Source organism: Gnatocerus cornutus, chromosome 1 (genome assembly GCF_029298725.1).
Source record: "Gnatocerus cornutus isolate USDA-ARS CGAHR chromosome 1, icGnaCorn1.1, whole genome shotgun sequence".
NCBI lineage: Eukaryota > Metazoa > Arthropoda > Insecta > Coleoptera > Tenebrionidae > Gnatocerus > Gnatocerus cornutus.
Genome location: NC_142233.1, coordinates 28405272 through 28418681, shown reverse-complemented (window position 1 = coordinate 28418681; position 13410 = coordinate 28405272). Strand labels below are relative to the sequence as shown.

Here is a 13410-nt window from a genome sequence, read left to right as displayed (position 1 = left end):
TATATAAGAAAATCTCCAGCAATAAATAAAATTAAAATCAACAAGATGTTTCACTTTTTGATATTCTCTTTGTGCGTTTTAGCCGCTTCGGCTACACCCACTCCAGTTCAAAAATCTGCGCTTAAAGGCATCGGTAAGTTAACCATTGGTTCAATAGCAATGTTTGATTCCTAAATTGTTAGATCCAAGAATTATCAACGGCCGACCTGCAGAGTTGGGCCAGTTTCCTTGGCAAGCAGCATTGTACGTAACCGGATTTGATCTAAGCGTTTGGTTTTGTGGCGGAAGTATAATTAGTTCTGAATGGATTTTAACAGCTGCCCATTGCGTACAAGGGTAAGTAAATAACGAAAGTACATTAAAATTCTAAAAAAAAAATCAGAGGAGCAACGGCCCGTGTCTTAACAGGAGCAATAGCATTAAACGGAAAACCTACTGAAACGAGATCTTTGGAACTTCTACCTCATAGAGGGTTTAACCCACGCACTTTGGAACACGACATTGGTCTTTTGAAACTTATAGAACCTCTAAAATTTACACGTAACTCTTCAAATTGTGATCAAAGAACTTGTCTTAATACTTTCTACAATAGCTAATATACAACCTATTCAACTAGCAACCGAACTTCTGGACCCCGACGTTCCCTTCAGAGTCAGTGGTTTTGGTCGAACCAGTGATACCAGTGCAATAAGTCAAACTCTAAATTACGTAGATCTCGTTACCATAACCACCAAAGAATGTGAGCTAACTTACGGAGTGGGAGAAGTGTTCGATGGTATTGTTTGTGCAGTTTCTGGTTCCTCAGATATTAAGAGCACTTGTCTGGTAAACTCTTGGGATATTGCAATAATGTTTCGAAGTAATTAGACATCTTGTAGGGAGACAGTGGTGGTCCTGCTATAATTGATACTGACGATGGCCCAATTCACATCGCAACTGTTAGTTTTGTGAGTAATAATGGATGTGCAACGGGTGCACCATCTGGATACTCCCGGACAGCGTTTTACAGAGAGTGGATCCGGGAAAACTCAGGAGTGTAAGCCGGAAATTTATGACATGTATGTTTAGCTAATTAGAAATCTAATTATTTGATTTTAATATTTAATGTAAAATCAGTAAAATAAATATGTAAGTTCTTAAATCAAATCCATGTTTTTTAATTATAATTTCGACGAAAACGTACGATGAAACCGGATGAAACTATAGTGGTACTGCATGATTTTGTCAATGTTACGTGACAATCATTTGTAACAATCTAAGTGAATTATCTATTTACAATGGCTATTGTTTTAAAAGATTTAGTTTGCGTGATGTTAAAATCATGATAAACAATGGAATAAAACGTATAATAAATTAATAATATATCAAGTTGAATTAAAGTCTGTACTTAATTTAAGTTTTCTATTTATGATTTTCTCAAAATTAATGTATAAACATCGTAAATAATGTTATGATTCCTTAAGTTTATTCCGCACGAAGGGCTATCTATCATTGCTACAAGGCTTCGTCTCTGAAACGCACATGTATAGAGATGTTTCCCCTCAAAGTTTGAACTTCAATTTTCTTAGCGACTCAATGGCAAATTGCACTGGCATAAAGGAAACTTTTTGGGTAATTATGGAACTAAAATGAGAGTTCACAGTAAACTTTAACAGGATTGAACCTTTTCTTTAACGAGAGGAATGGAAATGAGTTGTTTACATAGAATTATACTCTTATGTCATAAAGGCATAATAGAATTAGCTCGTATTCAAATTGTAGATGGAATTTATTTGTATATAAGAGTTTTAATTATACAGGGTGTCCCAGAACTCACGCCTAGCCGAAAAAGGGCGGATGCCGACAGCAATCAGGACGCCAAAAATGCAATTTGTTTTGTCCTGATGTGCATTAAAATTGAGAAATTGCTTAACGAAACTGACCAATCCCAGACGCTCAAGCACAAATAATATTAACGTTGCTGGGTTTCATAATTAAATCCTAAAAAGGAAAATTGATTTGGTCCACTACATTTTTATAATTGACATCTAATGTCAATTTGACAGATAAAAACCACACAATGACGGTTCTAAAAAGAACCCTTTTATTACAACAAGAAACAGAACAAGGCACATGATGTAATAGTTAAATCAAATGCTTGAACAAACCACCATTATTTTGGACACACACATGAGCTCTTCTAACCAAACTTTGACATGGTACGGGTGCCGGTGATCTGTCGCGAAAATTTTTTGTACAGAAGATTTTCCGATTTCTAACTGTCGCGCCACAGTTCAGATACTTTGCGTGGAGTGTTCATCAACCGCTTCCAAAACGGCTTCTTTATTTTCATCAGTTCTGGCCTGTCTTGGTGCTCCACCAACTTCGCGCCGATCTGTTAATAACTGATCAGTGTGTCCAGCCCGAGAAACAACACTTAAGAATCGTTTTGTTGTCCGGATAATAATCACGACCTGGAAAGTGTCCTCGGTACGTTCTTGCTGCTAATACTAATTTCGATAGCACTCTTCAAAAATAAGACGCATTTCGAGGCATTCTGCCGCCGAGTACTCCGGAACCGTTTTAGGATATTTGTTACCACCAAACATCAACTAGGAAACCAGCAAGCAAGGAAAACCAAAAGAAACGCCGTTTCACACTCCACTTGGATTTTCAGTGTCAGTTGTCCTCCAGGTGTGTCTCTTGTCATTCAACGCTCATCAACCAGTAGTCTTCAACCCTCTAGTCAACTTCTAAAGTGCGCTGAGCCGTTTCTGCACACTAAGTTCAATATGAGTTAGATTTATTAAAGCCTGTCATTCTAACGTCAGTGAAATTTATAGTGGACCAGATTGTTAATCAAAATTCAAAGGAGAAAATTTTAACTGGTTTCTTAACAACACGCCAGTGTATCCTCCAGACCATCTCCACGCGGCCTTGTGATTGGTCAACTTTGTCATGTCTTTTCTCAGTTTTTGTTGGAGCTGGAACTTTTTTTTTGGCAATTTACACATTCACACCTTTTCCCGATATCCCCGGTTTTCGGCTAGGCATGAGTTCTGGGACACCCTGTACTACAAGAGATTATGTGTAATACGAAGACAAATGAGGAATACAAAAATAGAATCTGGAAAGACGTGTCGGTAAATAAAACAATTGGAAACGAGTAGGAAGACAAGAAATGAACTATTTCTGGACTGAAGTAAACTGTACAACAGTTTTCCTGCAGGGAATTTACTGACTTACAAAGGAGCAGGATTTAAATAGGATAAATGAGATACCTGTAATAGATTCATCTCAAATTTATTTAATAGATGGCTCCACAAGCAACTGTCGAGTTGTTTACTAATCGCAAAATATAATGATAAACCATAAAATTATAATAAAATTTCTGCTAATCTTCACTGAAAGTAACAAACCAAGCCTATTACGGGTGCTCCTACAATTTAATGCCGATTTGACAGTTTTTGTTAACATTGCGCAGGAATTGCAAAAGTTTAAAAAAAAAACACGCATTGTTTGTTTTGCTGAACAACCAATCACAAAGCCGCTTTTCAAATTTGGCGTTTATAAAAAATTATCTGCAGGAAAAATGTGACTTAGAACTCAGAGAATGTTTGTAGGCTCCAATTTAAAATGCAGCTCTGTGGTCGTTCAGCTGAGTGAGTTTCACATTGCCGATTTTTTAAACTTTTAATTCCTGCGAAATGTCAAACTAAAACTGTCAAATTAGTCAAAATAATTACATTTTTGAATTTTTAAAAATCTTGTCACTTCCTATCCTATCCTACCGTTATTAAAAATTGTTTTTTTTGTAAATAGGTAAATTTTTTGCAAGAAAAATGACGTATTAACCCTTAATTAAAATGGCAAAATTACAAAAGTTTTCTTTATCAAATAAAAATATAAAATTAAGCGATAATAAAAGTGATGATTGATCTATAAACTCCATATCATATTGTCACGGATGCATAAGTCTTTCCATTAATACTTTTCAATTGTTCTGTCAGTCATTTTTACCAAGGGGCGTAAGTACAATTTTCCAATCAAAAACAAGCAATGCCATGTTTGGCGAATAGAAAAACCGATTTGTCAATAAAACTTTGTTAGTTTTGTGACGTAATTCACTTAAAGATAATACCGAGATAACTGATATGTTAGTATTTACGATCAGGAAAAAACATTGAACAAGCTCTCCAACAGTGTTCCAAAATGTTTTATTTTTGGTGCTATTTGTTTATTTTAACGGTCACTGCTGCTCCAAAAGGGCCAAATCAGAAAACTTTATCAAGACCTTCAGGCAAGTTAGTATCGTACTGTGATTAAAAACAATCAATTATTTTTTTAGGTGGGAGAATAATTAACGGCGAACCAGCTGCTTTAGGCCAATTTCCATGGCAAGCAGCATTGCGCGTAATTGATCAGGACATGAGTCGTTGGTTTTGTGGTGGTAGCATAATAAACGAAGAATGGATTTTAACTGCCGGTCATTGTGCAGACGGGTAACTTAATGACTTAATTATGATGTTACGACTGTATTAAACTGTAGGTGGAAGGGCTGAGACTGCCCAAATTTTGACCGGACTAATCCAGCTGAACGAAAGCAGCACGGAATCAAGTTCGTCTGAATTCATCGTACATGAAGGTTTCAATTTCACAACTTTGGAAAATGACATTGCTCTTTTAAAACTTGACAAGCCTTTAGTGTTTGATAGTAAGAAACAATTTCACGATATGAGATTTTCGTCTTAACTTGTCTCACAGATTATACCCAACCTATAACGTTATCATCTGAAGTTTTGGAGGATGGCGTTAAGATCACAGTAAGCGGCTGGGGAAAAACCACAGAATTGGGTCCAGTTAGTGAGATTTTGAACTACGTGGATCTCGTCACTATTACAAAAAATCAATGTGAAGATGTGTATGGGAAAGGAGAAATTCTTGATGGAATGATTTGTGGTACGTCTGAAAATGACGTAGTAAGAAGCACTTGCAATGTAAATATGAAAAAAAATCAAGCGTGTTCATTTTTTTGGATATTTTTTAGGGAGATAGTGGGGGTCCTGTAGTGATTAATCTGGACACAGATCCCGTTCATGTTGCTATTGTTAGTTTTGTCAGCGACAGCGGCTGCGAGAGTGGTGATCCTTCGGGATATACCAGGACAGATTTTTATCGAAAGTGGATTCAAGAAAAGACAGGAGTTTAGAATAAATGAACAAACTTGTATAAAATAAATAAAATCAAGCTGTCATGGACATCTGTGTTTCTAAATTAATTAGAAGTTATAATGGAAGTTTAAGCTCATAATCTTGAATCTAGTATTTCGGGTATCATCCTAATTGTTATTTTATATCATATATTATCCGAAGAAAACATTTAGTGCCCAGAAAGCAGTTCTGATCACCGGTTAAACTAAAATTTAAGATTTCTAGGAAAACAATCTGTTAAATGGAGGAGCTAAACTCTTCACGGCTTCTCTATTTGAATACTAATTGGGTTTGAAACAAAGCAGATTGCAAGAAGTAAGGGGTATTACATGGGCTGGATGAGGTTTATACAGAGTTTTAACAACCGGAATGTTACACTAGTGGAGGAACTTTTACGAACTTCCATGTATATACATAGTCTAGTAGTAGGTGAAAAAAATTAATCAAAAAAGTTCTATACAACAGTATAATTTTAAAGGTAACAGAAGTTATAAATTTTGTAAATAATAGAAAACATGCTTGTTTTTACTATTTCGCTTACGGTGATTAAGCTTTTAATACTGATTTTGCTTGTTTACTTTCAGCGAAATTTCCAAATAGAAGTTTAATAATTTATTGTTAAAAAAGATAAAAATCGTTGTAGGTATTTAGTTTAATAAAAATAAAAACATGTAGACGAACTACTGTTACGATCCGTTGACAGAAAAATAAAAAACACTTATTAGATAAGTTTATCTATGCTTTCATGTGTCTAGACATATGTATATTTATTGTATTATTTATTGGTTGTTATTTATTTACGTTTAATAAAGAAAAGCTAAAGTGTCCTGTTCTAAATAAATTGTATTTTCATAAAATGTACCTACGCCAAATCTTTACAACCTTATCACACTAGCAGCGGGTTACGACAATATTCATTCTGATCTTGTCTTATTTAACTTGTCATATTACAGTCGTATCAGTTAAGAACTTCCGTTGTTGATTCTGTTGTCTTGATTATCCGCCATGATATGTAGGTAAAACATTAAACTGATTAGTCTGAAGTAAGTAGAGATTAAGATAAACGTAAGAAGGAAAGACGTCCTCAATACAATTAAAATCTTTTTTTAGCAGAAAAAACTTCGGTTAAGTAGGTACTTGTATAAAAGCCTTTAATGGAAATTTTACTTTAATTTTAATATTAATTTTAATAAATTGACATTTTTACTGATATTTGGTAATTTTACATGTCGATAATAAATGTAGTTCGCTTGGCTTCCATGAGCTTCCCCAAAAGTGGTTATTTAGCAATAAGTGAAGGAAAATTATTCAAAACCAAAACCGTCACAGAACGGCACAAAAAACAACACAAAAAAGAACTACGCTTTCAAGTACTAGATATTAATTAATCGTCAATTTGACAATGTCGTCAGCGCTAACCAATCGAAATCGTTATCATATTATGACATGAGCAATCCCAAATAAACACCATAAAAATAGAAAAACTTGAAAGATTCAGTTTTAATGCGAAATGTTGCGTTTTCTGATTTTTAGTTTGTTAGTGTTCTCACTTTCGGCTTCGCCCACTCCACCAGGCCCATTAAAAAAAATTTCTAGAAAACTTACAGGTAAAATTAAAATAATAATTACTGAATTTGCTATCAGTACTTGTAAAGGTTGTAATTAGGTTCTAGAATTATAAATGGCCAAAGAGCAACTTTAGGACAATTTCCTTGGCAAGTAGGAGTACGCGTGAATGGATTTCTATCTAGTTGGTTTTGTGGTGGTAGCATCATTGATAAAGAATGGATTTTAACTGCTGGACATTGCATCGAAGGGTATTTTTCTTTTAATTTGCTATACAGAAAGACGGTAATACTAGTTGGCTGTTGCAGAGCCGTGTTTGCTGACGTTATCAGTGGATCTTTAAGTTCTCTGACAGATAATACTACTAGTTTCCGTGACCTTATTCTACACGAGGACTACGTAAGTAATGGAGAAGGACTTGCAAACGATATTGGATTGATCAGGCTTGCATATCCTCTCAACTTTAATGGTAACTTTCCATTAAACATGCGTAGAAACTTCTTTTACAATTTTCTACAGCAAATACCGCAGCTATTAAACTGTCTTCCGAGGAACTCGATGCAGGCGTAGAGATAACCGTGAGTGGTTGGGGTTTAACCAGTGATGGTTCGTTACTTCCACCTTTCTTCGTTTATATTATTTGTATCTTTCAGATGGAGTATCAATTAGTCAAGCCTTAAACTTTGTTGAACTTGTCACAATCTCTAACACTGACTGTGGAGAAGTTTATGGAACAATTGGTGAAGAAATGATATGCGCTACTTCAAACACGGAACAAACAAAAAGCACTTGCAATGTAAGTTAACTGGAAGTGACGAAATCAGTTAATGAAGATTTTATTAGGGGGATAGTGGTGGTCCTGTAGTAATTAATGCTGATTCGGATCCTGTTCACGTAGCTATTGTTAGCTTTGTTAGTGATGAAGGTTGCGAGAGCGGTTCTCCTTCTGGATACACAAGGACTGCGACTTACAGAGACTGGATTAAAGCGAAGACTGGAGTATAGAATAAAATCATTTGAATAAAAATGTTAATAGAATTTATCAATATTTTTAATAATAATTATAATACAAATCATTTATTTTAAGGGATGTGTAAAAATTAAATTAATTATGATCCATACAAAAATTAGATTTTCTGTTATTATAGGGAAATTTGCATGATAAAGCACCAACGTCTGCTATTCAATCACAATTAATGTGGGAAATTAACAATCCAGGGCAAATTTATTTGCAAATAGCGACTTGTAATCACAATAAATAAATATTTTTAATAAAGTTAATAAATAAAAAAAAATAGATTGGTTTGATACACCAGTGAAGGGTAATACAAATGTTTGGAACGTCAATTTTACTTACTTTTAAGCTTTTAACTTGAAAAGTTGGATTTTTTTACTCTAATTGTTTCTTTTATTATTTAATTTGTCTCAATCTCTTTGTTTCTTCTTAGAATCTGAATGCATTTTTTCTATTGACTTAACTTTTTATTTGTTTCTGAACGTTTAGTTCTTAATTCGTTTTGTTTTCTTAGAAGTTTCTTGCTTTTGGTTTTTCGTATTTTAGAAGGTTCTTTGTTTTAGTTGTTTTTTTCTTTTATAGTTTCCTTATCGTGGAACTTTTTGTTTTAAATTATTAACGATTTTTCTGTTGCATTTACCTGCATCTTTCATGTCGTTGTCGTCTACAAATAGTAAATGTTACAGTCACATTTTCAATTTTTCCGCATTCACATATTTTTGTTTATTAGAACTGTCTGTCTGTCTTGTACAGGGTGTTTTGTACAATCCTTCAACTAACAAGTCTGGGAACTTTTTGAAACTAGAATTGCCGTCATTTTTGTCCTAACGCATTTCGATGTCATAAAAATCCTTTGTTACCTCAGAGTATTTATCAACTTTCATTTGTTTAGCAACGTAACTTGGTATAAGTAACATCTTTTTCTAAGGCATCTTAAGGAACTTAAATTCTAAACAAAATGTTTTATGGCAAAAAAACTTTAGAATCTCTTTTTAGGACTCTAAAGATCTACCAGTTTATTTAGAACTCATTTTGTACGTATAAAGACTAGGGTCGGAATTCAGATGCTAAATTAAATCGCTAATTGTGATTAAATATTTAATTCAATATTACAATGGCATGTAATTATTTTTTTTGAATAGTCAATTAGAATGTTTTTTTATTATTAGTGATCCTTCTGATTTACGTTTCTTTATGAAATTCAATAAAACTGTGGCACGCGTCAAGTACAACTAAACAAACTGCAAAGGTCGGACAGTTTAAAAAATGTCGATTATAAAATGTGGTTGGACTATTCGACATAGTTTGTTAGTTTTTATTTTTAATCACGTTAAAACTATGCATAGAAAAACAAAAATTTGGAGAGAATGAGGAACTTTTTTTGAAAAAAGCAATAGACAGTTTATTGATTATAAGTACGCAGTTTTAAAAGGATTTAATCTAACAATACTATCTATACACTTTTTTAAATTCGGCACAATTGTCTCTCCAGCAAATAGAATTACTATCACTTTTAATACCTTAAATAGATTTCAAGGATGTAACAAAGATGGCAAGCAATTGAAACCGTTATCATAAAATGAGTGGTAGCTTCAGCTATATAAAACTCCATCTAAGTGAATCCCAAATTGTAACCCAAAATGCTTCGTGTCGTAATCTTCAGCTTGTATGTAGCCTCGATCTGGGCTTCGCCTTTTTCTGTGGGGCACTCAAAGATCCATCCTTTGAACTTAAAAGGTACGTTTTTAAATTTCGAATTATCAAAATTTAAACAATTTGTGGGTTCAGGTTCTAGGATTATTCATGGCCAAGAAGCAAAACAAGGACAATTTCCATGGCAAATAGCCTTGCACGTAACTGGTGATGGAGTCGGTTGGTTCTGTGGAGGCAGTATTATAAGCGAAGAATGGATTTTAACTGCTGGACATTGCGTATCTGGGTAAAATTTTAGTTATGACCACTATGCTCATATGTTAATGTTGTTGTTAACTTCTAGAGGCATAAGTGGTCGTATTGTTAGTGGGTCACTGAGTCCTAGCGATGGTACTTCAACAACTATAAAAGAGTTCGTATTACATGAAGAGTATAATGGCGACAATCTTGCCAACGATATTGGCCTGGTGAGACTTTCAAAGCCTCTTAAATTTGATGGTAACTCAGAGAACAATTTTGATTTTTTTTTAACTTTAATTTTTTGTAGCTAATACAGCTGCTGTCACCTTGAGTTCCGAAGAACTTCAAGCTGGTTCGGAAATAACCGTCAGTGGTTGGGGTCTAACTTCCGATGGTTTGTTGTATTGTCCTTCTTTATCTCACATTAAGAGTGTATTTTAGATAGCTCCACAATCAGTCCCAGCCTGAATTTCGTGAATCTTGTCACCATCTCGAACAAGGAATGCGACGAGGTTTATGGAGTCATCGGCAACGAAATGGTGTGCGCTACCTCCGACACAAGCACAATCAAAAGTACTTGCAGTGTAAGTCAACTTTACGAAAAATGTAGGTTTTAGTTAACATGATGTTTATAGGGAGATAGTGGTGGTCCTGTTATTCTTAACTCTGACTCCATCACCGGTCATGTTCATGTAGCTGTTGTTAGCTTTGTTAGTAACGATGGTTGCGAAAGTGGTGCGCCTTCTGGATATACTCGAACTGCTCCATACAGAGATTGGATTAAAGGAAAAACTGGAGTTTAACTTATATAAATGACCAAAAATGTAGAGATTTACTAATAAAGAGAAACGTGGAGATGGTGCAGATTTTATTTCGAACATATTTAGGTTTTTCTAAGGTGAAAAGCGTTTTGGGATCTTCTTCTCACATTCTTGGATTTTGAATAAATTTTTAGAACCTGTCTTTAGTGAGTCCCATTTCTTTAACTTCATGGAATTTAATTATAGTTCACTAAAACGTTGTGTTTACAGTGCGCAAAGTATGTAGTTCTTAAATACGAGAATATCTCACGATTCTTTATTTATTGGAATTTATATTTTGGACTGAATCTCGTATAAAAATGTTTTCCGACGACCATAGGAGGGGGCTAAGGGTGCTGTAGCACCGGGCCCCACTTTCCCAGGGGCCCCTTGCCACGTAAAAATTTGCTATTGAAATTGAAAAAAATACAAATTAAGTACGTAAGGTTTTCTTTGCATAATTTAATCAATGGGCCCCCTTTTACGATTTAGCCCCGGGCCCCAAATTTTCTTAATCCGGGCTTACCGACGACCACTATAAAATATGCCACATTTCATACAATTTTCCCTTAGTGAAAATTTAAAATTGCAAACAATTTCAGCACGAAGACGAACGAAGAGCATCCCCGTGTGCAATGAAAAATCTGAGATCTCTGATTGGCCGACAGCTGTGTGCTTTTATATTACACACAGGTCAACACAGATCGGTCATTTCATTATCGATATCTAACTTTCCGCGCAACGGCATAATTATTTTGTCCGCGGCTAAAGTGCTCTGCCGAATGACATTTTAAGTTTTAACTTGACCAGAGATAACTTGACGTGTTTTTGCACCGTTATTAGCAAGTGGAAAAGCGTAAACCATAAACTTTAATTAAAGAAATACTTCACACTCGTTTGCTTAAGCAATTCTACAAACTCGTGTAAAATCTTCCATTTTCAACACTTGTTATACAATATACTATTTGAAAATAATTTTTGGATGTAACAATATAAGAGTAGTTTCAGGCAAATTCTGATTGTTATAGTGCATTTTACACTTTTTTCGTTGATGATATCAGACTTGTTGAAAAAAGTATGCTTGGTATAGTTCAGCCAAGTTGGTCTGAGCCACCATAAAATCATAAAAATTAGACGGCAACCGCAACCGGACAGTTTCCGGTATTTTGTCATTTGTGACGAGACATCTGGCCTGTTTAGGGATGCTGTTCTTATCGCAGGGTGCAAACTTAAGCAAATAAACCCTCATTATCTGCACTTGAGAATCTTTTGAAGCTGTCCCGTTGCGGTAGCCCGCAAATTTTTATGCTTTTATGGTGGCTCAGACCAACTTGGCCGAACTATACAAGAACTGCTATTAACTTTCGATTATCATTTTTGAACAATTTGAACACCTTTGATTTTTTTTACTTAAATGAAAGCCCGTTTGATTTCTAAAAATAATAAACAGGGTAAGTTTGAATAAAGGCCAAAGATGTTAACCTCAATATCAGGCATCACAGTTTGACATGTTGGCCAAATTTTGCGTTCCGAAACATCACGATTTCCGAGAAAAAAAGAATTAAAGTTATTTGCTAAAATCACCGTGCGCGAATGAATTACTGAGGTTTCATAACAATATCAATGTCAGTCCAGACCATCAAAAAGATTGACATTTTAAAGAAAGTCTCTGGATATGGGTAAACTACCTAAAATAAAAGCAATATTAACAAAATATGATAACATTCCAAAAAAATGGAAAGTGGGGTCCAACTTGGCATAAAATGCCGCTTAAGTTTTACTACTCTAATCTAGCATTACATTTCTGATACTCCGGAATTTATATTAGTTATTTTCTGAAAGGTTGCGTAGGTTTTTATAAAAATTCTTAAATTAAAAATAACATTTTAGTGGTCCTTCCACTGGGGAATCAACTTTTATTTTTCTCTGGAAGCTTGGGGACCTGTCGGAATATAAAATTTTTCCGATATAAATCCTATTTTAACCATATTTGTTTACTGTTACAATTATTACAATGAAAAATCTACACACTGTCCGATTATTGCAAATTATCAATTACAATTACAATTAGATTTAATGATAATGATCACTATTTCTCATCATTACAAATTAAGCTCAAAAGCCTCCAGCTATCACATTTATCATTTTCATATGTTTTGCTGACACGACTAAGGACAACCGGCGATATAAACAACTGTGACCTTAACTCTACAATTTTCCAAGCAGCAGTTATGAGAATATGTAAACTCTGAATTTTCATACAGGCTCGCACTTTTCACGTAATTTGGTTACAGGTTGCTTCATAAATTTTGTCCATAATTCTCAAGACTATCAAACACCAAGCTACTTCTCAATAGCTTCGTATTTTTGTTAGATTATTACATCGAAGCCTGCGCTAAATTTATCTATGAAGTGTTTAAATTCTGATTTTTTCAACACTTACGTATACAAAGCACAAGAAACCCACACAAGGATCTAAAACTCATCTGAACTAAATCACCACTTCTCAGTATTTTTACAAATCCAATTTTGTCGTCACTCGAGGACAGCGTAATTTTATGGATAACCTTTCCGGAATCAAATTTAAAAAAGGGACAGTGTGGTGTCCTTTAGGCCTGCAGGTATTTGCTATCTTTAGACTTCGCGAGGTAATACATCTTTGAGCAAAAAAGTGGTCTTTAGATTTTTTTCATAGAAATAGTGTAGACGATTTATAAGTAGGTATAATTAATAAAATAAATAACAAATTATACAAAGTGAACAAAAAGTAACTATTTATAGTAGTCACCATAAACGACCGTAAAAGAGTGTGATTAGTGTTGCCTTTATCCAACGAAACAGCTCACAACTTGTTTTTGGATATTTTTATGATATTCGTTTTCATTGATTCTTTTAGGTAATAAAATGGAAATCATCTTATCCTTTAACACGCATATTTGATTTTTTT

The 13410-nt window shown here is 34.3% G+C and overlaps 4 protein-coding genes across 4 annotated transcripts; all 4 read left to right on the top strand.

Annotated features, from left to right (window-relative positions):
* LOC148181296 (epithelial serine protease-like) lies at window positions 1-1047 on the top strand. The gene is made up of 5 exons (XM_088043160.1): window positions 1-133; window positions 183-336; window positions 383-540; window positions 593-825; window positions 879-1047. Exons 1-5 carry the CDS (start codon window positions 46-48, stop codon window positions 1038-1040), a joined length of 795 nt encoding a protein of 264 aa, XP_087899286.1. The 5' UTR covers window positions 1-45; the 3' UTR covers window positions 1041-1047.
* Window positions 1048-4134: 3087 nt separating this feature from the next.
* Window positions 4135-5237, top strand: LOC148181295 (epithelial serine protease-like). Its single transcript, XM_088045121.1, has 5 exons — window positions 4135-4279; window positions 4328-4481; window positions 4536-4693; window positions 4744-4976; window positions 5027-5237. Exons 1-5 carry the CDS (start codon window positions 4192-4194, stop codon window positions 5186-5188), a joined length of 795 nt encoding a protein of 264 aa, XP_087901247.1. The 5' UTR covers window positions 4135-4191; the 3' UTR covers window positions 5189-5237.
* Window positions 5238-6665: 1428 nt separating this feature from the next.
* On the top strand, window positions 6666-7760 carry LOC148181294 (brachyurin-like). The gene is made up of 6 exons (XM_088041779.1): window positions 6666-6796; window positions 6856-7006; window positions 7064-7224; window positions 7275-7361; window positions 7409-7551; window positions 7599-7760. The coding sequence occupies exons 1-6, from the start codon at window positions 6700-6702 to the stop codon at window positions 7758-7760; spliced, it is 801 nt and encodes a 266-aa protein (XP_087897905.1). The 5' UTR covers window positions 6666-6699.
* A 1619-nt stretch (window positions 7761-9379) lies between these two features.
* Window positions 9380-10518, top strand: LOC148181293 (epithelial serine protease-like). The gene is made up of 6 exons (XM_088038144.1): window positions 9380-9507; window positions 9559-9709; window positions 9767-9921; window positions 9971-10057; window positions 10105-10247; window positions 10299-10518. The coding sequence occupies exons 1-6, from the start codon at window positions 9411-9413 to the stop codon at window positions 10464-10466; spliced, it is 801 nt and encodes a 266-aa protein (XP_087894270.1). The 5' UTR covers window positions 9380-9410; the 3' UTR covers window positions 10467-10518.
* The last annotated feature ends 2892 nt before the right edge of the window (window positions 10519-13410 follow it).

Bases quoted from the DNA above. Each gene is read 5' to 3' on its own strand.
- LOC148181296 (XM_088043160.1), top strand. From the start codon at position 46: ATGTTTCACTTTTTGATATTCTCTTTGTGCGTTTTAGCCGCTTCGGCT. The intron at 337-382 runs GTAAGTAAATAA...AAAAAAAATCAG, and splicing joins GCTGCCCATTGCGTACAAGG to AGGAGCAACGGCCCGTGTCT. The intron at 826-878 runs GTAAACTCTTGG...GACATCTTGTAG, and splicing joins ATATTAAGAGCACTTGTCTG to GGAGACAGTGGTGGTCCTGC.
- LOC148181295 (XM_088045121.1), top strand. From the start codon at position 4,192: ATGTTTTATTTTTGGTGCTATTTGTTTATTTTAACGGTCACTGCTGCT. The intron at 4,482-4,535 runs GTAACTTAATGA...TGTAGGTGGAAG, and splicing joins GCCGGTCATTGTGCAGACGG to GGCTGAGACTGCCCAAATTT. The intron at 4,694-4,743 runs GTAAGAAACAAT...CTTGTCTCACAG, and splicing joins CAAGCCTTTAGTGTTTGATA to ATTATACCCAACCTATAACG.
- LOC148181294 (XM_088041779.1), top strand. From the start codon at position 6,700: ATGTTGCGTTTTCTGATTTTTAGTTTGTTAGTGTTCTCACTTTCGGCT. The intron at 6,797-6,855 runs GTAAAATTAAAA...GGTTGTAATTAG, and splicing joins AATTTCTAGAAAACTTACAG to GTTCTAGAATTATAAATGGC. The intron at 7,007-7,063 runs GTATTTTTCTTT...TGGCTGTTGCAG, and splicing joins GCTGGACATTGCATCGAAGG to AGCCGTGTTTGCTGACGTTA.
- LOC148181293 (XM_088038144.1), top strand. From the start codon at position 9,411: ATGCTTCGTGTCGTAATCTTCAGCTTGTATGTAGCCTCGATCTGGGCT. The intron at 9,508-9,558 runs GTACGTTTTTAA...TTGTGGGTTCAG, and splicing joins CCATCCTTTGAACTTAAAAG to GTTCTAGGATTATTCATGGC. The intron at 10,058-10,104 runs GTTTGTTGTATT...AGTGTATTTTAG, and splicing joins TTGGGGTCTAACTTCCGATG to ATAGCTCCACAATCAGTCCC.